General features: G+C 39.1%; 1 protein-coding gene across 8 annotated transcripts in view; it reads left to right on the top strand.

The window, feature by feature from the left end:
• The first annotated feature begins 278 nt into the window (after nt 1–278).
• Nucleotides 279–26,614, top strand: part of KIF21A (kinesin family member 21A) — a 140,861-nt gene continuing 114,525 nt past the window's right edge. For 4 of the 8 annotated variants that reach the window (XM_079774811.1, XM_079774807.1, XM_079774810.1 and 1 more), the window contains exon 1: nt 280–611. In XM_079774811.1, the coding sequence (XP_079630937.1) occupies nt 568–611 (44 nt within the window). In that variant the 5' untranslated portion in view covers nt 280–567. Of the gene's footprint in view, nt 612–26,614 lie in introns of all 8 variants that reach the window. The other 4 variants (XM_079774806.1, XM_079774805.1, XM_079774804.1 and 1 more) reach the window with 2 other exon arrangements.

Here is a 26,614-nt window from a genome sequence, read left to right as displayed (position 1 = left end):
CTGCTGCGTCCTCGCTGCAGAGCCTGGAAGGGCGCGCAGGCTGGTGGCCCTGGGGCGTGGGCAGCGGCGGCCGGGCCCCCTCCCCCGCGCCGCCCGGCCGGCAGCGCCAGGCAGTGCCAGCCGAGGGGCCGGCCGCCGCGGACGCCGTGCGGGCCACCGGCCCCGACCGCCCGGGCGGCAGGAGTGAGCCCGGCCCCCGCAGGCCGCGTCCCCGCGCGGGGGGGCAGGGCGCGCGCGCACCGCCGTCTGGAGGCCGCGGGCGGCCCGCTGGCTCCGCCGCCGCCGCGCTCGCCATTCAAGCGCGCCGAGTCCCCGCCCCAGATCCTGGGGGGTGAGCGGGGGAGGGGGCGGGCGCCCGGCCGCTGAATCACCTCCCCTCTGCGCCCGCCTCGGCGCCGCCGCCACCTTTCCATTCAGTCGCCCAACATGGCTGGAGCGCGGCGGAGGTGAGCCGGCCGCCCTGCCGCTCCAGCCCCCGCGCCCCCGCGCCCCAGCGCCGCGCCTCGGGCAGCGCCTCCGCTCTGCGGTGCCGAGGCCCAGGGGCCCGGCTGTCCCCCCGCCGCCAGCATGTGGGGCGCCCCGGACGAGAGCTCGGTGCGGGTGGCTGTCAGGTGAGGACGGACGCGGCGGCGGCGGCGGCGGGCGGGCTGCGGGCTGAGGGCGCGGCTGGGACCTGCTCGGGTCCGGGGCACCGGCAGCCGCGTTGCGGGGACCTGAGGGGCGGCCCGGCGCGGGGAACGCAGGCAGCGGGTCACCGCCGGCTTGGCACGAACGGCCGGACGCCAGCGGGGAGACCCCAGCGGTCCCCACGCCGCCGGCGTTTGCAGGTGGCCGGCGGCTGCGCGGCGCCAGGTCCCCGGGGGCTCTGACTCCTCCGGGTCCCGCGCCCGCCCGGAGCGATCGATCGCCCGCTGGGCTTTGCCTGCAGGAGCACCCTCTCTGCTGGGCTGGGTGCTTTTATTATTATTATTATTATTTATTTCGAGAGCGTCTGTCATACGTGTCCGTGCAACCCTGGCCTCCTGAGGCCGGAGACAAAGCGTCGGACTGACAGCGTTCCCACCAGCAGGTTGGGGATGTGTGTGCAATGGAAGCCTCCTTAAGCATCACTGCGAAGTGGAGAATGGCACACGCGTGTGCGTGTCGGAGACGCCTCTGGCCTCGTAGGCGTTGGAATGGGAATTGTTTTTAAGATAAAAACCACCGGGGATAGGTCCGTAGAAGAAAGGAAAGCCTTCAGCCAGGGGAAGGGTTTAACAGGCGAGACTGAGGGAAACATCCCGCGGTTAAGCCGGGCGGATACAGGATGAAATTAGACATGCCCGGGTGTGAATTTGGAAACACTGGATCCCTCAAAACGGCATTTTGGTCCATGACAGACACACGAGTATTGAGTGTAATTTAGACCGTTTTGAGACGTGTCAAGAAGCAGAGCCCTGACAGTTGCTCATGGAAAATTGCAACATCATCCCTGAAATATTAATGAAGCATTCATGGTGGAATAAGTGCGCTGCTTACACAGCTCGGACAGGCTGCTACTGTGAATTCGCTTCTCTCTATGGGTACTTTCAGGATTATAAAAATAATCTTTTTTTTTTTTTTTTCTGGGAAGCTATGCTCTAAAATCCTCCACTCTTGTGGTCTTTCTGGAAAGTCATTTTGCAAACCCTATCATGTCCGCATTTCTAAGTTATTTTAGTGACAAATCTTGATTAGGCGTAGAAATGGTAGTTTTATATATACTTTGTATCTTTAAGCGACTTTAAAGAATACAATGAATTTTAAAGATCTTTTTACATGCCCTTTACAAGACCAGGAAATGACCACCCATGGAAGTGACAGTTTTATGAGTTAGAATCACCTGTTATAAAGCTTTTGAAGTTTGAATTTGGCCTTCTTGGTTATTCTACACCTACTTATCCAGTTGTTGGATTAGTTTGTTTCTCCTATTTACTGCTAGTATGTCTCTTTTGGTCTTTTCATACTTATTGGCGATGGTGCCCTGGCAGAGGAAGGGAAAGGAAAAAGACAGGAAACCCAGTAAGATAATTTTGTTAGTTAGCTGATCTGGTCAAGCAACATGACCAAGGAGCACACAGTAGTAATGGAAACATAAAATTTGGCTGCGAGAGAAGCCATTTTTACAGATTTAAGGTTTTTATCTGTGAATTCTCTAGAACCATCATAGGGCCATGTGTTGGCCATCCTATTAAATCTGATGCTGCTTTGCAGTGGAGGGGAGCAGAGCCACGGGTCACCCTAAAGGGGTTTTGACATGCATAATAGCATTTTGCAAGTGAATAAATGTGGTTCTGATTGTCGGTAAAGGCTTTATAAAACATTAGCAGTTTAGTAAGCCACATTGTGAAGATTTGTTGTTGTTTTATTTTTCTTCATTAAATACATTGAATAGATCCGCTCTCTAAACGTATTTTGCATAGGATAGAAATAGCTTATATAGCACTTTGGTATTAAGAAAGCGCTTGGCCATGTATTTTTATTTACAACAAATATTTATTCAGCATTATATTCCCATCTCTATTATCCAGACTTCTGAGCTAAACATAGCAATAATGGTTGGACACCTACTATGTTCTAGGATCAGTGCTGTGTGTTCAGATGTTTTATATCCCGTGAAATCTCATTTGTTCCTCATAACAATCTTTGGCTTAGGTCCAGTCCTGTTATGATTATAGCCATTTTACAGATGAGACACAGAAAGATGAACCTGAGATCAAGTGGCAGAACAAGAGTTCCAACCCAGACAGCTTGACTCTACCTCGCCCAAATGGTTAACCATTAAGCCTACAGAGGTGAGAGGCAAAGACATGCTTTGCAAAGCTTTCCTTAGCATAAGGTCGGTTGCCTCTTCCTGGTTCTGTACTAGTTCAACTACAAATGAATGGCTCTGGCAGGTTATGCATACCTAGATGTTGCTAGAAAAAATAGAGGTCAGAGAGGACCTGAACTTAAGGCTAAAATATTTCCTCAGAGTCTTTAATCTTTCCAGTGTCCTCCTAGCCTACCTCCGGTTTGTGATAAGCTTCATCAGCAGGGTAAATAAAATCAACAAATAGATGCACATCAGCAGGGCATTGAACCTGCTTCCCCCCTTCCATGTATAATATAATAACAGGTAATAAATAGGGTTGACTCTACCTGTGTAAGTAAACAAAAATGTCATAGCGATTCTTGTGTTTTATTCGCTATAGAGAGTTACCAGTATGCCAAATCTAATGACTCTATTTTAGGTTTCTCAAAATAAGCGCATGGGTCATGTAAAGCTTTGGGGAACGAAAGTTGGACAGAAAGTTTCTCATTTAGGGAGAACATTTTAAATTCAATTTCTGAAAATGCCTTTTGACAGAGTATATCCGAGGTGTTCTGCAAGGTATCTTTAATTGTGGTAGATGTGGATTCAGGTGACAGCCGCATCCCATGTTGCTGATGAGCCCTTGAAGTATGATTAATGCTACCGAGGAACTAAATTCTAAAGGATTCTAAACATTGGTCCTTGATTTAGTTTTTGGAAAAATTTTATGTGTGCTTGGAACAACTTGGTATGTGGATCTACTTTTTGACTGTCAAGTTGATGAAATCTAAAAACCAATGTAGTATTTCTGATGAAGAGTTAGTGTCCTAATTGACATGTGTATAAGTGTAATGTATGCATTGGATTTCAAAGACATATGAAAAAGTATGAAAAGAAAGAATGTAAATATATCAATAATCTTTGTATTGAATATTTTAATATGTGGAGTTAAATAAAATATTGTTAAGGCCGGCTGGTGTTGCTCAGTGTTTGAGCGTCAGCCCATGAACCAGGAGGTCATGGTTAGGGCACATGCCTGGATTTTGGGCTTGATCCCCAGTAGGGGTATGCAGGAGGCAGCTGATTGATGTTGCTCTCTCATAGATGTTTCCATCTTTCTATCCCTCTCCCTTCCTCTCTCTAAACTCAATAAAAATATATTTTGAAAAATATTATTAAAATTAATTTCATCTTTTTAATTTTCCTTTTTAAAAATGTGGCTACCAGAAATTTTAAAATCAAATATAGTGTTGTTCACATTATATTTCTATTGGATAGTGCTGCTCTATAATTTAAACAAGGTGAATAAATATAGAATAAAACTGTTCAAGCCATCCTATCATAGACTAAGATCAAGAAAATACCAAAATATTAGGTGCCTGTTTTTAGAGTGGTTACACGCACGCGCGCGCGTGCGCGCGCGCGCACACACACACACACACACACACACACAGAGGATTTGATTTATTAGCAACATTTTTTTCCTCCCAGTGCATAGGTGTAGAAAGTTACTAATTATGTAGAAAGTTACTAATTAAAGATACTAATTACTCCATATGGTAGCTGATTCTAAATCTAAGACATCATGAGATGGTGTGTCCTTTTCCTTTCCCTGTTGTAACACTAACATAACATTCGAAACTTTTTTCCTTTACAAGAACTTCAGCTTGCAAAAGGTATCAAGAGCTGAATGAAAATGGATACACAGAACCATCGTGTTTTCACATCATTGTTAATAGACAATATGTCAGTGATTTTTCAACTGGTGTGCCGCAAGAATTGTTAAAACATGCAATTCCTGACTATTTATTCAGGGGCACTGACCTCGTTTCTCTTAGATTGTCAAATTAAAAAATGACAACAGCCAACACAAGCCCTCCAATGTGAATGAATCAAAATTATACCTGTTTTTTTTGTTGTCAGATTGGCAAAAAGTATATTTTCTGTTGTGCTGCAGAATTGTAGTAATTACTCCATATGCCATGAGATGAAAAAGGTTGAAAATCGTTGGCCTGTGTGGTTGTGAGCTAAAATTTCTTTGCTTGGCTTTGGCAGAGAACAGTATAGGTCCTTGACAGTGAGCTTGGATGTTGTCTGATTTACTGTGTTTCACCTCACTGAAGCACTTGTAACAAGTAGCATTGCTCAAAGGCTCATTGGACAAGTCAAAACCTCTGTTACGAGGTCTGTCACTGGCACTGATTTGCAAAGTGAACTCCCTGAACTCTTCTCTTTCCTCATGCTGAGGTGGCCATGCAATGGCATTAAGGGTTGTGCAAACTTTCCATATTCAGTCTATTAAATATGTGATTTTTGTTGTTCTGTGCCTGTTGACAGGAAGGCGCTATTTTACCATTTCAATCTTGACTTTTCCAACAATATGTTTGCTCTGGTTACTGAAGAGGAAACATTTGCTAGTAGGCTTTTGTGGTCTCTTTGTTTCATTCTGGTTATAATATAAATGTATGGTATTTTATTTCATCTACATAGAGACCCTATGAGGTAGGCTGGACAGATGAATAAAATATTATATAGATGGATAAAATGAGACTCAGGCACACTGGCGACCTCTTCAAGATTTCTCAGCCACTGTGTAGGAGAACTGGAACTCAAACTCAGGTTTCTGATCTCTATTTCTGTGTTCTTAAACATATTTCCAAATGTTTTCAAGACATTTCACATACTAATTTCAATGTAATAAAGATCTTTCAAGCTAACACATAAATATACATATGGGGAAAATTATCTGAAACAATTTAACGTTTAGAAAATGTGGAGGTAGATAAGCAAGGCTCTCAGAAATATTTACTTGATTGAAATAGATGGTTATCTAGTGTTTGGTCATTTGTTTATTCCTTCCTTAATGCAACAAATATTTATAAAGTGCCTACTATGTGTTGGATGTTGGATGCTTTCCTACCACTGAGGATACACACATATTACAGCATGATGCCTGCCTGATGGAGCTTAGACCTAGCAATATGAAGCGTTTCAAATGCACAAGCTGTGTTGGAACTAACAAAATATAGTCAGCAGCACAAACTAGACATGAACAACAATTGTTGCAGTTTAGTTTTTATTTCTCCCTTATTTTTTTCAATAGCATATATTAGTTCATACATTTCTCAAGAACAGTGGTTAAAAATGAAAGGGTGTACCGCTTCCAAACATATTTCATATAAAAATTGAACTCCAAAGCCTATGCATTAGAAGGATTTTACTTATATCATGTCCCACTTGATATAGCATACATGCCCTACTTGTATTTATTTATTTTTGGATCAGGAAGTAAGGAAAGAGAGGAGTAAAAACTAGCGGATGATGTGAGCTGAAAAACAATGAAATTATTTTATTTACCAAATGAGTTGATACCTTTTCTTCAGGTTTATTAAATTTATGAAGTAAGGTAGACCTGTTTGTTTCGAACTCTGTAGAAGTTCAGATTTCATGTCTAATTATCACTACCCCTTGAGCTCTTATATCTTTCCTGCTAATTGGTTAATATTTTGATGCATAATTATGGGGTAGTGAATGATGCACTAGAAATTCCAGTTTAGTGAAGCCATGAAAGCAGAAATTATCTTGCAGTTAATTCCATAATCTACCCAATCTTCCATTTCACGTCAATTTCTCCTCAAAGAAGGGAACTTGGAATTTTCATTATTATGGATGTTTTCCCCCAAGACAAGTTACAACTCACCTGAGAGACTCTGGCTTATAAATGGTTGTTTTCTGTCAACATTAGACATGACCTTTATCTGAGTTTGAGATCAGGAAGAAAAAAACACAACAATGAAAATGCATGCCAAATAATAGAAAGTATTTGTATACAGTATATCATTAGAATAACTTTATGCAAAATAAAACAAATGTTTGCTATTTTCAATGCATGTCTCTGGGAAGCGGATTTGTGAATTCTGTGTTTCAACCTGGTTTCCCAGTGGATTAACTATTTAATCTTCTCAGAGTGTTAAAATAGTTTTCCCGTGGCTCAGGCTTTATTTGAAGCAAAGGACAGCCAAGCCAAAGGGGCAATTTTCACGACATCTCACAATTATTATGAAGTCTTTCTGAATGTTTAAGAATTATATTTGAGGTTCCTTTGTCCTTTGTTTTTTGAAATTATTCGGCATTTTATATATAGAACATAATTTTTAGTACTTCTATAATTATTGACAAAATTGATTTAAAACTTGAAGGGGACCTTGACGGGGCCAGTTGGTTGAAACTTTTTTTTTTCTTTTTTTAAGACAGTTGAGGCAATATCGGCCCAGACAAGTTGAGAGAATTGCTTGAGGACCCACAACTAGCAGCTCAAGTCTTCTTTGTGCTGTGGATTTTGCTGGCAGACATCCCAGAAGTAGAATAAACTTAAAAAACTGCAGTTTTAATCCCTTAAGCACTCCCTATAAAAGTTCAATTTGACATTTAGGTGAGTTCTCCCATCTCAATGCCCATTATTTTGGCTTCTAGAAACTAGACCAGTGATTCTAGCAAGCGGAGGAACCCTGGAGTAGATATCCCAACTTTATATTCCTGGGATATTCAAATGTGAAGAAATTGCCAAAACTGAGTAATAACAATAATATAGACAGTTTCCAACCCTGGCATGTAACACATGGATGCTTTAACAGCAGCTACGAAAGGACACTGTGGGAGTAGTCTAATTTTGAAATAATGATAAACATGGACTGGTAAAAAGCAAGATTTTGTAAATGCTCGGCCTGGAATGTGTGGCCTCTCCTCCTCCCCTCACCTTGATTCTTACAACTTCCCCCCCTACTCCTGTAGACTTGAGGATTATACCACATTGCAGCAAAAATGGCAGCCTCACTACAAAGGAGGTGGCTGGAGGGTGGGTTGAGGTAGAGGTCAAATGGGGTGAGGTGAGTTGTATTTATTGGGATCTGGAATTGGAGATGGAGGTAGAAATCTGAGTGGTTTCAAAAGACCCCTTTTGAGTATTACTTTACTAGATAGGTGGTTCTAAACTTCTAAATAATGTATCAGCCCTTCCCATCCTTATTTTAAAAGGAAATAAAGAATACAACACAATTTGGCCATAATGGAGACCCATCATCCAAAAAATATCCTAAATCTCACCTCTTCACAAAGCCTGTCTAGACTGCTCCCATGCAGGGACATTTCTGCCTTTTGAAGCGATTGATCTTCTTTGTATGATTCTTCTTCCACTCTCTCTAAAATCCCAATGGGAGGAATACACACAATGTAGTGATTTTCACTGTTTGGCTTAAAATGTTCCCCAAACTCAGAGAACATTTAATGCTTTTTTTGTTGTTGTTCATTTTTTGTAGAAGATGCTAATAATATTGACAGCATTATTACAATAGAATATTTGAAGGGCATTGGGGTTATTGAATCGAAACAAGCTGATATCTACAAATCTAGTTTGGAATGGAGGTCATTCAGGATTTAATGCCAGGATCGTTTAATTTGTGTAACTGTCCTCCATCTGCTTCTTCAGTAAAAGCAAGCAAGAAAAAAAAAAAAAATCACACTTGGTTGTGGAGAGGTGGGCAGCATGCGCCCAGGGACTGAAACAAGGTCAGCTCAAGGTTTATTCCCTACTCTTTGGATCTCTTAGTGTATAGTAACATTTTAGTTTTTGAAATTATTCTCAACTTTGGGAAGCTGTGTCTGTCCCTTAGGCACGACAATATCAGTTCTCTAAATATGATAAATTATATATTTTTTTCAGAGTAGATATTCTTATTCATTGACACAGCTGCACAGTCAGTTTGGAGTTCTAAATAAGCGACTTTTTCTTTCAGCAAGCAGGAACCAGAAACATTGGAGAGGGTCAAGCTGTAGTTATTCATTACGATGCGGTATGTTGATCACATGGTGTACTAACGAGGCACAGGGCATTTCTACCTCAATTGTATTCTTCTAATTTTATTTACTTTTTAAAGATTTTTTTGTTGTTTATTACATAATTGTTGAATGTCCACTGTGCACTGGAATCACAGAAGTTGGAGGCATTAAAGCAATAGGAGGTGAATGATAGAATGAACATTGGATGGTTAAGAACCTTTTTTGGTCTGGACTCTCACCAATAATAAACTTGTCGTTGAGTAGGCTTTATCCACTTAACCTCAGTGGACTTTGGAAAGGATTAAAATAAATAACCACGTGAAAGCATTTGGAAAACAGTTTTTACACAAACATAGGCAGTAATATTATTAGAGATGAGTTTGAGATAACCAGCAATGGGTGTGTTGGTTATATTCCAAACTCTAGCAATTGGATTAGTCATTCTCTAATATGTAACCCATAACTTGAATTTGCAAAGTGCTTGTAGCTGTTCGCATTTTTTTTTATTTTTGAGTGTCTATTACTTGCATCACTATGAATGAAACAAAAATGTGTTTAAATACTTAAAAAAAATCTTACCTTATCTAGTCTCCTCTGCTTTTTTGTTTTCAATATGTAAATCACATGCCTTGTTGCTCTACCTTACCAAATTCCTTCTTTTATAATTTAGTAAAATCCACTAATTTTATTCCTACCTTTCTCTTTCCATAAAGACTTTCAGTTGTTATGGTTTTTAGTGTTTAGTAAAGTTGCTACCTTATACTTTGTGAGATTAACAATAGGATGGAGTTATATTTCCCACTAGTTGCTTATCCTGTTGTAAGAGGAACATGATTAAATTGGTTAATAAAAATGTGAATTTTCCTTCTGAATTGTCTTGCACCAGATTTTTGAAAATGTTGCTAATGCTTTCCTTGCTTCCTCTCAAGTGTGGCAATAATACACTAAACCGGGCTATAGATTAAAGAGAGCTGCAAGGAGTAAACTGAGTAAAAATACTAGAAATAATAGTAACACTGGATTGAAAAATAAATTTACATTTTTTATAAAAACTGCTTTCTAGCACCTGGAGCTGATGGGGCCATATTCCTATAGTATTCATTGGTGGAGCTAAGGGAAGACTTATCGGAAAGCATTTTAAAAGAAGATTGATACTTAGAAGCAGGAAATAGATCTTTCAAGCCTAGTCTAGTGATCACAAAATCAGCTTTTAACTTAATTGTATTTGATTTTTTTCTAGTATTGAAATAATGTAAACAGATTAGTAAAAGTACCTGGGAAAAGATGAGACAAATATCATAGTTCATCACCTTCATATAATTACTATATATCTGTTTTCATATGTCTATCTACATTTTTAAAATTGTTATAATCTGGATCACTTTTATAGCCTGACTAGAGGCCCGGTGCACACAAATTCATGCACTTTGGGGGGGGTCCCTCAACCCGGCCTGCATCCTCTCCCAGTCCGGGAACCCTCGGGGGATGTCTGACGGATGGGTTAGGCCCGTTCCCCTTAGTGCTCCTGCGGAGGCGGGAGAGGTTCCCGTCACCACTGCTGCACTCACCAGCCGTGAGCCCGGCTTCTGGGCTTCTGGCTGAGCAGCACTCCCCCTGTGGGAGCGCACTGACCACCAGGGGGCAGCTCCTGCATTGAGCGTCTGCCGCCAGTGGTCAGTGCGTGTTATAGCAACCGGTAGTTCCGCCGTTCATTCAATTTGCATATTAGCTTTTTATTATATAGGATATTTACACTTTAGAGCAAGCATGTCAAACTCGTAGCCAGCGGGCCTCATGCCGCATGCAGCCCACTGGAAGCGAGTTTGACATGCTTGCTTTAGAGTATAGTGTATGAACTTTTCTACGTCTTTATATTAAAGAAGGGGCATTTTTGAATAACATGTTAAATATACATTATCTGCTTTACTTCAATAATTCCATTCAATATATAGTATATTAAATTCCATATATCAAATGAATTTAATTGACAAGCCTTTATTTTCTAATAAGGACATTAATTTCATTTTTCTAAGTTTTGCTGTGTCGTATGATTCTTGGTAATGTTTTCATTTCTACTGATAAGCGCACACTCTGTAAATGACTTTTTCCTGGAATTGAAGTCTCTAAATAAGAGCTTTTTTTCTTTCAGCAAGATGGAACAAGAAACCTTGAGAAAGGGTCAAGCTCTCGTTACTCATTAGGATGTGGTATGTTGATCAGAAGTGGGAGGAGAGTGCCATTCACCAGAATATACGATTTAATAGTTCAGCATCTTCAGTACCCTAACATTAAGCTACATATATAGGAAGATATAATGTGTTAAGAGAATACACACATTTGCTCTGCACATTAGTCTAAGCTACTGATGGTAAACCAAACACAGGTTCATAACCATGCCACGTTCCTTGAAAATCAGTTCATTTCTAAGGCATTTATTTGACTTATGTTCACCTCAGTTCAACACAAAATATTTTTGTTTGAGCGGCCTATTGATCACCCAGTCTGCATCTGTTCTGTCCTAAAATGGAAGTTGTCAACTGCTGATTGATTAAACGTGAGAGTACAGATTTCATTCCTCATTATTTGACCTCCCAGTTAAGGTTCCTTAATCCAAATGTGACATCTGTGACATTTTCAAGTCTCCATTTAGGCAATACAATATGATGCTTTTGAATTTTAGTTGGCCAACTTGGCCTTAAATTGACAACACGTTCTCTCTATCCTTGATTATGTTCTTATCTATTTTGTTTCATAAGTGTAACTGGACCTTGCATTACCCTTGTAGCAGATTTGGTTCTTGTCTTTTGAGTATAGGGTTTCTTTAGTTATCTTTGATTCTGAATTTTGTATTAACTTGGTATCACTCGACATAATTTTTTACTTCTCTTGTTCAAGTGTTCTATGACTGCAGTTCTCAACATGGAGTAACCCAGACTTGATGATTTCACAAATTTAAATTTGAGCATATTTTGATATCGATTTTGTGGTCTCATTTTATATATTTCAATGTTAGGATTCTACCTCACTCTATTTAAAAATAGGCCTAAAGAGATTATGTGGTATTGAGAGCTGTGGGTATTGGTGATTTTTAAGTCCAGTGATTTCAGTGTGATGTTTAATAATAAAGCCAAGATTATGAGTTTGATCCCTGGATGGCCTTGGTAGCTTTGCTGCTTTTTAATGTGACCTTTGCAATCACAACACATACTGTTGCTTGAAGCAGTGACTGGATAATAGTAAGGATGAATCAGTACAAATCAGTCAACACTGGAGAAAATATCTCCAACCATGTTCTAGAATTCTCATTCCCTTTACTAGATCATTATGCATGAAAATATTTTTATACTCAAAGTTTACAGGGGGCTCAATTAGAGAAAAAGATACCTACCTTAGATGTTTGTTGTGAAATTAAGTAAGATAATGTACATAAACCCTTATCATAGTACTAGCATTAGTAAATGTTTTATAAAGCATAGTTGCACCCAGCCAGTGTGGTTCAGTGGATTGAGCATCGTCCCATGCACCAAGAGGTTGCTGGTTTGATTCCTGGTCAGGGCATATGCCCGGGTTGTGGGCTCTATCCCCAGTAGGGGGCGTGCAGGGGGCAGCCAATCTATGTTTCTCTATCATTGATGTTTATCATTGATGTTTCTATATTCTCTCCCTTTCCCTTCCTCTCTCTCTAAAAAATCAATAAAAGCACACACAAAAAAAGAATAGTTGCTACTGAAGGGTAGGAGGAGGTAAAGAGGTCATAGGGAGGACAGATGGTGATGGAAGGAGACTTGACTTGGGGTGCTAAACACAAAATACAATATATAGATGATGTATTATAGAATTGTATACCTGAAACCTATATAATTTCACTAACCAGTGTCACCCCAATCGATTCAATTAAAAATTAAGAAAAAAAGAATAGTTGCTGCTATCATTTTATTATCATTACTAGACGCCCAGTGCATGAATTCGTGCATGGGTGGGGTCTGGCCAGCCTGACCCCAATCAACAGATCAGGGCCAGGCCTGTTGGGAGGAGGAGTTGGCTGGAGGTTGACTGGTGGGCCTGCCCCAATCAGGGCACGATCAGGGCCAGGCCAGCTGGGGGGAGGGGCCATGGGTGATTGGCCGGCAGGCCCTGCCCCCCGATTGGGGTGGGTGGGGCTGATTTGAGGTGGGGCCAGCCGTGGGGAGGGGCTGTGGGCAGTGGGCCGGCCAGCCCCACCTCCAAATGGGGTGGGGGGGCCAATTGGGAGCCAGTGGCCTGGGGGAGGGACCATGGGTGGTTGGCCAGCTGGCCCTGCCCCTGATCAGAGTAGGGGGGCTGATTGGGGGTGGGGCTGGCTGGGGGGAGGGGCTGGCTGGGGGGAGGGGCTGCAGGCCGATCGGGGTGGTGGAGGCCCATTGGGGGCGGGGCCGGCTGGGGGGAGGGGCCGCAGGAGGTTGGCCGCGGGCCATACCCACGATCAGGCTGGTTTGCTGACGCAGTGGGCGTCATAGCAACCTGTCGATCTGGTCATTATGGCGTTCTGGTTTTGCTGCTTCAAACTTATGTGCATATGCTTTTAGGATCATAGCTTTTCCTGTCCCCTCCAATTTTATTTGTCCAGACGTGGCTTCTGTCTTAGTTTCATGATATATATCCTCCCCATCTTGAATACAAATCCACTTGCTTAAGTGAAATTATTGAAAGTCCCTTTTCTGTGGAGGAGGAAACTTATCCCCTTATTTTTCCAACTGGGATCTCCTTAAACTCATGTGGGCCACTCAGAACTGGAAGCTGCCCGGCTGGTGTGGTTCAGTGGTTGAGCATTGACCTGTGAACCAGGAGGTCATGGTGCAATTCTTGCTCAGGGCACATGCCTGGATTGTGGGCTCCATCCCCAGTGCAGGGTGTGTAGGAGGCAGCTGATCAATGATTCTCCCTTATCATTGATGTTTCTATTTCTCTCTCCCTTCCTCTATGAAATCAATAAAAAAATGAAAAGAACTGGAAGCTGCCATCAGATTGAATCCACTTGTACACCTATGTTAGCACTGACCAAATCTGGGTCACTCTGGACCTCCCTTCACTTCCACATCATCCAGGCCTCTGGCCAGACTAGTTGTCCAGCTTTCTCCCTTAACCCATGCCAGCTTGGAGACCCCACTATGTTTTGAGAAAGATTTTACCTGAGATCAAGACACTGTGATTTTCGTATGGGATTAACATGAAATACGTGTGCGTACGGGTGCACACACACACAAAAGGGAGTAGATGAATCTGGACAGTATGGTATAAAATAAATTAATGTAAATAGCCCAGTCAATGTGGCTCATTGGTTGAGCGTTGACCTATGAACCAGGAGGTCATGATTCAATTTCCAGTCAGAGCACATGCCTGGGTTGTGGGCTTGATCCCCAGTAGGAGGCAGCCCATCAATGACTCTCTCATCATTGATGTTCCTATCTCTCCCTCTCCCTTTCTCTCTGAAATCAATTAAAAATTATATATATATATATATATATATATATATATATATATATATATATACACACATATTAAAAGCATGGACTTTAGAGTCACATAGATTTGAGTTCAAAATTTTAGGACAGTCCCTTAAACTTTATGGACCTTAGTTTTCTTATCTGTAAATGGAGTTAATACCTATCTTGTAGGATTGTTAAGATTATGTGAATGTTGTAAATGCCTTGCATTTAGAAGTGTTTGAGAAATGTTAGATTCTTTTTCCTTTTTTAGTTTCCCCTCTTTCTTCCTCCCCTTCTTCCTATTACCTCTTTTTCCCATCTCCATTTATCTCTATCTTTTTAAAATTTGTATTTTCCCTCTTCTAGGTAAGACTTGCAGTGACTAACCATACTTTTTTCCCTAATCACCTGAAGGTAGGGATCATTTCTTTGGTGAGTTTTTTTTTAAAATAAAATTTCTCCTTCATCTTGGCTTTGTCTATCTATGAGGTGAAGATTAAGAGTACTAATCTCATAGGATTGTCATGAGAGTTAATTGGTATATTTATAAAGCACTCAGCATAATGCTTGACGTATAGCAGTCCTCAATGAACGTTAGTTGTAGTCATTAACTTGCAAACGTTTATTCATTTTTAAACAAGGATTCTCTCAAGTCCTCACTTGAGGCCCCTTTTTACAATTTATTATGTATGTCTCTAATGATGAAGAAGAGGGAAGATGGGGCATGGGAGAAGTAGGAAGAGATTGATAAAAGGGTATAAACTTTAAGGTATAAGAGGAACATAGTTTGAGGATCTAATGACTAATATAGTGACTATAGTTGATAACACAGTATTGTGTAATTGAAATTTGCTGAGAGTAGGAATTAAATGTTCTCATTAAAGAAAAAAAGAAAAAAATGTGATGGGAAGGATGTGTTAATTAACTTGGAGTGGGGAATCCTTTCACAATGTATATTATATGAAATCATCACAATGTACACTTTAAATATCATATAATTTTATTTGCCAATTATATCTCAATAAAGTTGAAAAGAAGAATGATAATAGTGTGTTTTATATTAGATAATATATGACCATGGTATTACCAAAGTTATCAGTATTGTATTTATATGATAAAATGGATGTCTTGGTTTGTCCATATAAATACAAGTTGTGAAAGTCAAGATTGAGAAAATTATACTTTCTTGACCACGTTGAATAACATTTTTTAAATCTTTGTCCTCTGTTGGTGTGTATACTAATGGTATTACATTCCTTTCTGTGTATCTTTAAGGGCATGGGAAAACTTATTGATTTGCAACTGCTTACCTAGCAGGGTGAGCTGACTGACATGTTAATCCTTAAACCTCTTAAATATATTGCTTGATGTATCATTAACCTGAGCACACTTCTACTTATACCAACGGAGTTTTCAACCAAGACTCCAGAAATAATCTGAAACACACACTCACACTCCCACTCTCACACAATTTTCATGATTAACATGAAAAAATTATAAGATTTGATAGAGTTGAGTTTTTTGCTAACTTAGAATAGTCATCTGATTAATTTTGTCCTTCCTTTTGTAGTTCATATGTCATTTTGCATATTTTTAAAATTAATTACCATTTTGTGACTTTTTTTTTTCATAAGACCTTACTCAATAATTAGGTCTTCCTTGTTTATACAATAGTAGCTGCTGAAATCTTTGACTAGTTGACTTGTTTTACTTGCATTGAAAAACAAGTTTCTGAGTGATATGACATCAATAAAGTCTAAAACTGAAATTATTCTGAAAACAATTACTTTTTAAAACCTGTTTAGAAAACAAACTTGACTGAACTGGTAAAATAAATACTTTTTGTGTCCTTCACAAATTGGTTTACTGTGAGATGAAACACCGTGAAGACAGATGAACTTAGAAAATATGTGGTAGAAAATTAAGTGGACTGTTGAAGATGCCTAACACAGTACTACTTGCTGTCTATTACAAGCAGAAGAACACTCCCAATATTAGCTATTAAACTAATAAACACAGTGGCAGAAATAAAGTAATGTAACAGTATGAATATCCTTCAAAATTAATCATCAGTTTCCCTCTCCTCATATCTAAAAAACAGATGCTTATATATCTGAGTTGTTTTCTGTATATTTTGATGAGAACCAGATACTTTTTTCAAGTATTGTTTACTCGAAAAACGAATACAATAACAGGAACACGTGTTTCAAAACCAGTCATCTTTGTGCCTTTTTTGACTATCATATATGTTTATTTGCACATTATATACTTTTTCTTTTATGATTGAATATTTAGAAAATGAACTTTGGTGGTGAAAGTAGTGCTTTTGGACTCTGAGTGCAGCTCTCTTCTGTTTCACTGACTCACTTTGGGGTGGCTGTGGTATAAAAGTAAGCCTGTGGAAAATAACGTGACACCTCTATGACTCAAGTCCTTCTACATGGAAAGTGGATTACACTTCTGCTGAGTACTTTATAGACTCTTTGTAAAGGGTTATAAAAGTGTAAAAAGAAAGCAAAAGTTACTTAGATAGGTAACTTTTAGATATTTTGGTCTCTTAAATGGAGTTAAAATAAAAATAAATTTGTGAGGATAATAAGTAGCTCTTATCCCTGACCATTGCAATTCATCTTGGCTCAGATCAATTTAATATATTTCAATTTAATTCCATTCCATTTATTAGTTATTAAGACCCACTAAAATCAAGTGCACTCCAAACACTTTGTTCGGCACTGGGAAATGCAGGATGAATAGATATGGCTCTTGCCCTTGAGGAACTCAGTCCATTTGGGAGAGTCGTTCAGTGTCCTTGCAGGACCTGATAGCTATCCCATGAAATATGCCATAAATGTAATATGAACACATATGTACATATTATTGGAATAGTCTACCTCTATAGCCATTGTAATCATATTAGCCCACTTTTAAAGACAGAATAATGACTCCTTATTTTCCAAAATAGTAATGTAAACTATTAGTAATAATTTGTCTCATGACACCTAATCTTTCCAATCTCCTCATCTATAACAGCTCTATTGGTTTATTTGCTTTTATTCTTTTCCTCTGTACTCATCCTTTCCTGATTTTCATACTCATCCATGAAAAAACAATCCCTGTCCATAAATTTCATTCTATTTTCATCAAATGTTATTTGCAAAGATTTATTGACAGTTGCTCATCCACTCATATAAGGACATGAGTATACACACATACATACATATGTGAGCACAATTAAAGACATATCCTTTTCCCACATCATTAATAACTAATTCCTTCAGAATGGCCAGCTTGGATCTGAGTGAGTCAGGAAGCTTCCATGGAAAGTTCTCTAAAGTATTCCATTTCTAAGAATAGTTTGAATAAAATTTAAAATCCTTTAGTTAACTGCATATCTATTTCTTATATCTACTTTATCAATCCCAAGGTCTTGTGGGTAATAACGCTGTGTTTTTTCTCAGGAGACTAATGATCTGTTTTATCTTTCAATCCCCAGAGACCCTAGGCACTTTGAACATGTGATATTGGTAGAGTTATGAGCTTCCAGATGCCCTTGACAGCTTCGTTTGTGATTATCCAAACTTTTGATAGATGTTCCTTTCAAAGTAACCAGCTTTGGTTATAAGGAAATGGAGGAAATGATTTCCTAAGAGGAAAATGGGCTTTGACATCAAGAGAGTTGTTTGAACCTGACTTCTAGTTTTTAACCTTGGGTGAATTGTTTAAGCTGGCTAAGCCTCAATTTACTCATCTCTAAAAAGTATTGTAATATGTACTTCATAGATTATTCTCTCCTAACAGCGCCTTTCCTGATTAATTCTATCATGTTCACATGTGTAAGTATAATTTATAGTATGTGGCAATGCTTTGTAAATAGTTGTCTTAGTGTCTTGGGTTTATGTTGTTGTTTTTTTCTTCCTCCTCAATTAATTTTTAATTATTTAAGAGCACAGGTAGACTTTTATTTCTTCTTTGTCCTTCTCTGTGAAGTGATCAATACATCAGTAAGCATGTCAGATCTGGTTCTCCACACCAGAGGGGAAAATATAGTATACTCCTGATTATTCTTATGGAGACTTTAGTCAACCTGTCAAAATAATTTGATTACTGTTGATGTTGCAGGAAGGGTGTTCTGGGTCTGGAGGATATAGATGTGAGCAAGTTAAGAGTTTTCACTTTCAAAGAGCTAACATTGGGTAAGGATAGAGAGCATAAACATAAAAAAATAATTTCAGGTGTTGATAAGTACTATGGAGAAGATTTAACAATATGCTTGAGAGTAATTGGTTTTGGCTGGGAGGAGCCATTTCAGTTGAGACCTAGATATTGAGAAGTGAACCATGAGAAGATCTCAGAGGAGGGCATTCTAAGCAAAAACAAGTCCAAAAGCCATGAAAATAAGCTAGCCTGTTAGTGGAATGGTATGAAGAGCAGTACAGCCAAATATAGCAAATAAAAAGGAGGATGGAGGTAAAAACAAAGATAGGCAGGAGCCAGATCATTTAGGGCCTTTTAGTCTAGAATGGAAATTTTGGAGTTGCATTTCAGTAGGAAGGCTTTTAGGGAGCTTTAAGTGGGGATATGACATGATCTGATTTACATCTTAGAATGATAACTGATTGCTTGCTATATAGAAGATGGACTGTGTTATAAGAGTTCAAAACGGAGGTGGGAGGCCAGTGAGAATTCTATTATTGTGTTCCAGAAAAGAGATGGAGGAGGCTTGGACTGAACAATAGCAGTACAGATGGTGAACAGAAGGTTTTGGAGATAGAGCTGTTAGGACTTGCTGATAAAGCATGTGATGACAAGAGAAGAATCAAGTAGATACTCAGTTCTGAGCATTGAGAAGAACTTGATTTTTTTGGGAAAGGGGATCTATAGTTCTATTTTGTGTTGTGATTGCTAGGCTTTTTGGGCATCCTGCTATAGATGTCAAGTTGGCTATTGTATATATGAGTTTGGATCACAGGGAATATATCTGGGCTGAAGATAAACTTTTGAGAGTCAATAACATTTATGCGGTTGAAGAATGGGACTGTATGAGGTCACACATAAAGGGAAAACATTTAAAGAAGACCTGTGGGGAGAAAGCCCTGGGACACTAAAATTTAGAAGCCAAAAAAAAAAAAAAAATTCACCAAATGAGACTGGACAAGAGTATCCAGTGAAGTTAGAAAAAAATCAGGGGGATTATGTTGTCTTCGAAGCTGGTCAACTGTTATAAATGTTGCTGGGAAGTCAAGTGAGATGTGAACAAAAATTGACCATTTGCTTTGGTGAGAGTGTATTGGTGACTCAGATTTGAGCTGTTTCATGGAGTGGCCATTTGGCGTGAATTAAGGAAAGACTGCGGCGAGATGAGAAAGCAGAGACAGTGAAATCAATAATGCTTTTAGAAGATTTTGCTGTGAAGAGGAGCAGATAAATGAGATGAAGAAGAACAAGGTTAGGGGAGATTTGTTAATGGATGATAATGAGCAATACTTATGCCTGACTGGAATGATCCAGGACAGGGAGAAATTGATGGTGGTAAAGAGGAGATAGTTGTAGGACTGAACCTTGAGAAGGAGACTAGAGTTAAGTGAAGAGAGAAAGTAGAGAGAAGTGGCCTTTGGTATAAGCAAGGAGACTTCTGTTTTAACAAGATACAGAGAATTTTTGGGTGTAGATGCATGTGGTTTGGAACTGGGAGTATGAAAAATGAAGTAGTCCTCATCTGACTACATTTAAAAAACACACACCAAAAATAAGAATGTTTCTTGAGGTCAAACTGTGAGATAATGGTGTTGGGTGTATCACCAAAGGGATTTGAAGTTGCCAAAAACGATCATAGAAGTTGTGGTGAAATGGATACTGTAAGTGAGATCAATGTATGAGGCAGTGTGAGAAGGACAGCAATAAAGGACATTGAAGGTGGTGACGTATGATGACATATGCTTCAAATAAGATGGAATCTTTGGAAGAAGAATGAGGAGAGACAAGTTGGAAACTGTACTAAGGAGCAAGAAGGAAACTTACCTCCAGGCAATGACTTATATGTGATGTGAAAGAAAAAAAATAAAAAGCCTTACTCAAGACTATTTCAGTAAAAGCCATGTCCTCAGGGGATGGGCTGGTCACATTTAGGTTGAAGGAATAGGTGAATTTCTAATCAGAATAAATGAACTACCAACACTCATTCTATAGCGGAAGCAAAAGTTCTAAACTCTAAACCATATAGTAACTCACTCGATCCTCACAATAATCCTATAATATAGAAACAGTCATGTGCTGCATAATGACATTTCAGTCAACGACGGACCACATATATGACCATGGTCCCATATATTATGATGGAGCTGAAGAATTCCCGTTGCCTAGTGACATCGTCAGGTTGTAGCACAGTGCATTTACTCACATATTTTTGGTGATGCTAGTGATGCTGATGTAGGTTATAAACAAACCTGCTCTGCTGCCAGTAATATAAAAGTATTGCACATACAACTATGTCCAGCATATGATACTTGATAACGACAATAAATGACTGTGTACTGGGTGATGTATTTACTATATTATACTTTGAATCGTTACTTTACATTGCATTCTTTCTACTTACTAAAAAAAAAGTTTGCTGTAAAACAGTATGCCGTGTCATGCTGGTAGCAGCCTCATACATCTCATGTTTACTGCATCTCTTCATTGCATACTTTTCTCTTGTGCTTGATTTAATCTAATCTTGTTTGGTACAGTAACATGCTGTACAGGCTTGTGACCTAGGAGCAATAGGTTCTGCCATATAGCCTATGTGTGTAGTAGCTTAGACCATTGAGATTTGTGACAGTCCCCCTAATGACGCATTCCTAGAATGTATCTCTGTTGTTAAGCAGCATGACTGTACTATTATTAGTCCCACTTTATGAATGAGGAAATTGAGAAGTTAAGCAATTTTCTTGGGCTCACACCTACATCTATAAGTGAAAGGGCCGGATTTGAATTCTGGCAAATTTGGTTCCAGCCACTGTTCCAGGTTGAACCACTTGTCTATCCTGCTGCTTTTGGACCACAATTTCTAACTGACAGCAGAGAGTGTTTAGGAAGGAAGTGAGAAATAGATGATGGGGCCAAATGTGAGGCTATCTAGAGAGTAGTATTGAATGAATATTTTTTTTTGAGTGAATATTTTTATTTTAAAGGATGATCTGGGAAGTTTGGACTTCTGATGGTGACTTTGGTGAACAGGAGTTTGATGAGCTTTTTCTATGTTTTAGACCAAAGAGCAACTTGAAGACCTTGGATGGCTGGTTTTGCTGGGGGCTGGAGATGTCCTGCTAACTGGGAGAAAGTGGGGAATGAAACTTTTGAGGTGGCTGGTGGGTGACATTACTGAGAGGGGATAGAAGGGTGATTGATCTAAATTCAGGTAGCAGTGCTCTGCCATGTTATCATCTGTATAGAGAAGTCATTTGACAGTTCTGAGTGAACATTCTATTGACCAGTTTATCTTTCTGGCCCTGAAACTCAAGCATGTTGTAGTTCTCATCATCTGATACTATTAAGGAAATTGCATTCAGTTGCAAGATTTGGAACAATATTAATGACACTAAAAAGAAGGTAGAAGTTGACTTGATGTAAGAGTCAAATTTTTCATATTTTTGTCACAACTTGTGACAGCCCAGTTGCCAATGCAAAGAAAAAAATTTTAATAGTATATTTTTTCTGATTATAAAAGTGATATCTGTTCATTTTAAAAATTTATAAGAATTTCACACCAGATAAGTAGAAACATTGTATTTCTGCCTAATATATAAACATAATCTCATTTATGTAATATAATAAAAAATTGAATCCTATTGCATATACAGATTTCCGTTATGTTTTTTTTCCACTTTACATTTTTTATTTCATAAGTATTTCCCTAGGTCATTAAGGTGTCCTCTCAGATATGATTCCTAAAGATTGTATAACTGGTTGAGTGGACTGAATTTGGTAGCCTATATCTAGCTAAGCTTTATCAAAATTTGTCTAGTTTTTCTTTCCAAACTCTTGGGTAGGTCTCATTACTTACAGGTTATTTTCAGCTGTAAGAATGACTTCATTTTTAGGAATTAAAGTACTGCCCAGTTTAAATCTAAAACATTCAATTCATCGTTCTTCTCTTTCCATCCAGCTCAGTCCTGACCTCTTTTTATTTCTCGTTCTAGGCTCTCTCTACCTCTTCTGGGTCCTCCAGAGGGAGTGGGGAGACATTTAAGAAGCAGAGCAGAATTTCTTTTTACTTCATGTTCTTTGTTTACTTGGTGCTCTTTTGCAGTTCTCGCCTGGCTTTTACTCGCTGGCTGTTGGATTCTTCGAAGAGCCTCCTGAGGCTTGCTACATCTGTAAGAGTGGCACTCTCTGCTGACCTCTTGGGAATGTTCTAGCTCCTTACTCTCCTCACAAGTTCTATAGCTTCTTACAATGAATGTCCATTTACCCCGATGGTAGTTAACTTTCCTTGCCCAAATTCCTATGAAATGGCTCATTGTCTGGCCACTCTTATCTTTGTCCGCTTGGACAAGGAGAAACATCACCTATATGTGACTTGTGAAACATCAAAAGTGCAGCTTGCTTGCTTAGTTAATTGCCCTCTAACTTTTTATTTTTTTTACTTCCTATCTTCAGACTTTTCCAAAGGTATATATATACTGGACTCCAGAAAGCACATAATATTTCCCCAGGGAGTCTCACCCCTCCTGTGTGGACACTCTGAGCTGGGCCTGTCCTCTGTGAAATGGTCATTTAGAGGTGGGACACTGTGTTCTGTGGAAGTGAAATGCCACAATCCCCTTCTTAAAGCTCTTCAGTATTTAAAGTAAATAGCCCTAGCCAGTTTGGCTCAGTGAATAGTGTTGGCCTGCATTTCGGACTGAAGGTCCCTGGGTTGCAGGCTCCTCCCTGGCCCAGGCCCTGGTCCGGGCGTGTGCAGGAGGCAACCAATTGATGTGTTTCTCTCACATTGATATTTCTCTCTGTCCTTCCCGCTCTCTTCACTGCTTTAAAAATCAATGGAAAAATATCCTTGGGTGGGGATTTAAAAAGAAGAAAAAAGAAAACAGACCACACCCTCACTTGGCTTGATAGAGGAGAGACATTTTACTTCCCTATACTTTGTAGAGAATAAGATAAAGAGAAAAAAGGTATGCTTTATACCTATGAATTATCTTCAAAGTATCCCCAACGTGAATTTTTAGCCTTATCTGTTATAGCCTGAAGATGAGAGATAAGGATTGATAGTTGAAGAGCCAGTTTGGCCAATTCTTGGTAAATGTGGGGATGTGTCTAGAAACTTCTCTTGAGGCTTGTAGTTAAATTAAAAGGCAACAAGAGAAGTCCCATTCCTTAATCTTGCTATAACTGCTAGTGTTTTATTATATGAATTGTTACTTCAAATGATTTCATAGCAAGCATTGCTGGTCAGTATGGCCCCTTCACAGAGGTGCTCCCATCAATCCCCAAAGGAGTGACAAAAAAGAGGAACTCTCAGAATAGAGCCAGTGCCGTATCCTACTAGGCCATTTCATTCTTTTCCACGTCACGCCATTCATTTCCTTTATTTTTTTCATCAGTTGATTTATTTAACAATTGCTACTCTATTTACTCTCATGGATCTAGTCCATGCACCAATTTCACATACAAGGTAAGTAATGTACTCTTTTCTCTAAATAGAGGAGAAATAATCACAGTTTGAGAAAATAGTAAATAAAATAATAGATGTAGCTTCTAAGCATAGTTTCTGGTACACAGTAGTTGCTTAATAAGTACAATGGGCAATTAAGCCAGTTGAACATATCCTGGGGGATCCACTAATTGTGCCATGTTATTGCTAAATTCTTGGTGATTTGTGGGTACCCTAAGTACTTTATTAATAAACATAATTATGTTACATCATCATCATGACAGGCATTTAGCAACTTGCTCTTGTTGCAATACCAAATTGTCCTTTTACAGGCATACCTCGTTTATTGAGCTCTGCTTTATTGTGCTCTGGAGATACTGTGTTTTTTTTTACCAATTGTGGCAACCCTGCGTGGAGCAAATCGATTGAAATTGCTCACTTCATGTTTCTATGTCTTATTTTAGTAATTCTTGCAATATTTAAGACTTTTTTAAAAATTATACTTGTTATGATAATCTGTTATCAGTCTTTGTTGATATTACTATTTTAATTGTGTTTTTTTTTTGGGGGGTGGGGTGGGGGTGCCATGTACCATGTAAGATGCCCGTATACGATGGTGATAATTAATTATTAAATAAATGTTGAATGCGATTGCTCCACTGACCAGCTGTTTCTATCTCTCTCTCTCTCCTTGGATCTCCCTAATTCCCGAGACACAAGAATATAGGCCAATTAATAACCCTCCAATGGTCTCTAAGTGCTCAGGTAAAAGGAAGAGTCACATTTACATCAAAAGCTAGAAATGGTTAAGCTTAGTGTGGAAGGCATGTCAAAAGCTGAAAGAGGCTGAAAAATAGCCTATTTGTTGACAGCCAAGTTGCTGATGCAAAGGGCAAGTTCTTGAAAGCCATCAAAAGTGCTACTCTACTGAACATTTTATACAAATGATAAGAAAGTGAAACAGCCTTCTTGCTGACATGGAGAAAGTTTTAGTGGTCTGAATAGATCAAAGCAGACAAAACATTCCCATAAGCCAAAGCCTAACCCAGAGCAAGACCCTAACCCTTTTCAATTTTATGAAGACTGAGAGAGATGAGAAAGCTATAGAAGAAAAGTTTGAAGCTATAGAAGAAAAGTTTGAAGCTAGCAGAGGTTGTTGGTTCATGACGTTTAGGGAAAGAAGTAATTTCCATAACATAAAAATGTGAGATGGAGCAGCAAGTGCTAATGTAGAAGCTATCCAGAAGATCTAGCTAATATAATTAATGAAGGTGGCTGCTCTAAACAACAGACTTTTAATTGTAGATGAAACAGCCTTCTATTGGAATAAGATGCCATCTCGGACTTTTATAGCTAGAAGAGAGAAATCAATTCCTGATGCAAAGCTTCGGATGGCAGGCTTATTCTCTTGTTAGGAGCTAATGTGGCTGGTGATTTTTAAGTTGAAGTCAATGCTCATTTACTCTGCCCAAAATCCAAGGGCCCTTAAAAAGTATGCTAAGTCTACCCTGCCTGTGCTTTATAACTGGAAGAACAAAGCCTAAATGACAGTACCCCTGTTATACTGAATATTTTAAGCCCATCATTGATACCTACTGCTCAGAAAAGAAGATTCCTTTCAAAATATTTGTGGTAATTGACAATGCACCTGGTCATCCAAGGGCTTTGATAAAGATGTACACTTAATAGACTATAGTGGAAACATACTTTTTATATGCATTGGGAAATAAAAAAGATGTGGAACTTGCTGTATTGTGATATTTGCTTTATTGGGGTGATCTGGAACTGAACCTGCAATGTCCTTGAGGTATTCCTGTATGTTATGGGTAATTCTTACTGATGCTACTATAGATGCTTGAGTATTCATCGCTCATTGAAGAACATTCTGGATTAAATGGCTTAGGTTCATCAATTCTGTTGCCTCTGTAGATTTACAGTATTTTTCCAAGCACTGATATTATGTGTTCAGGTGAGGTATCATAATAAGGTTTTAGGATCAACAGGTAATGAACTCTTAGAGGACTCCAGGAAACCCTATATTGTTTTCATGTATCAGATGTCCACGTGAAGAAGCATTTGGATTGTTGGAGGAGACTGATCAATAAGATGTGCTATGTTTTTTATCAATATGTTACTTTATGTGTGGATCATTCCTACTGAATTACTAAAGAGGCAGGCCTCAAAACGTACTAATCATCTTTGTCCAGATATAGACTAGACTAGACTAAACCAATGTTTTCTGGATACTATTTCATCTACAGCTTATCCTTTGATCATTTCAATGACAGAATTAGAAGTTGCTCAGAAAAGGAGCCAATTGAATTCCCACCAGTATAATTGAGGTGGTAGAACCCTTGTTGTTTCATATTCATGTAGAGATGTATTTTTGTTACTGTCTTTTGGTTCTACACCATTTTTCCCCATTTCTTTTGCCACCTCCCGAGTTCAGGTTTTAAATTATTCAATGCCTGAACAATTACAATAGTGTTTTAATTAATGATGTGGACCAGTGTGATATGACATTTGCAAAACCTTCCTCCAGGATGAGCAAATCTAGAGTCACTAAGGATGGGTTTTGTTCACTGTAGCCTTTACAGAACTCTAGGTGACACGGTGAAGGAAGCAATACCTTTTCCTTGTCTACTACATTTGCAGACTAATACAAAGAAGCCTCACAGCACTTTTCCCTTTACAAGTTAAAAGTAACCAGCTGATCCTTTAAAAAAATTACTTGTTTCATAATATAAACAGAGAAAATTTATTAAAAACTGAAAAACTGCAATTGCCAGTGTTATTGGTATTTGAAAGTATAATAATGACTGAACAAAGTTGTACCCACTTGGGCATTTTATACCATCTTTACATGGT

Source organism: Cnephaeus nilssonii (genome assembly GCF_951640355.1).
Source record: "Cnephaeus nilssonii genome assembly, chromosome: 6".
Taxonomy (NCBI): domain Eukaryota; kingdom Metazoa; phylum Chordata; class Mammalia; order Chiroptera; family Vespertilionidae; genus Cnephaeus; species Cnephaeus nilssonii.
Note: the sequence above shows the minus strand (reverse complement) of the source record. Positions and strands in the feature narration are given on the sequence as shown.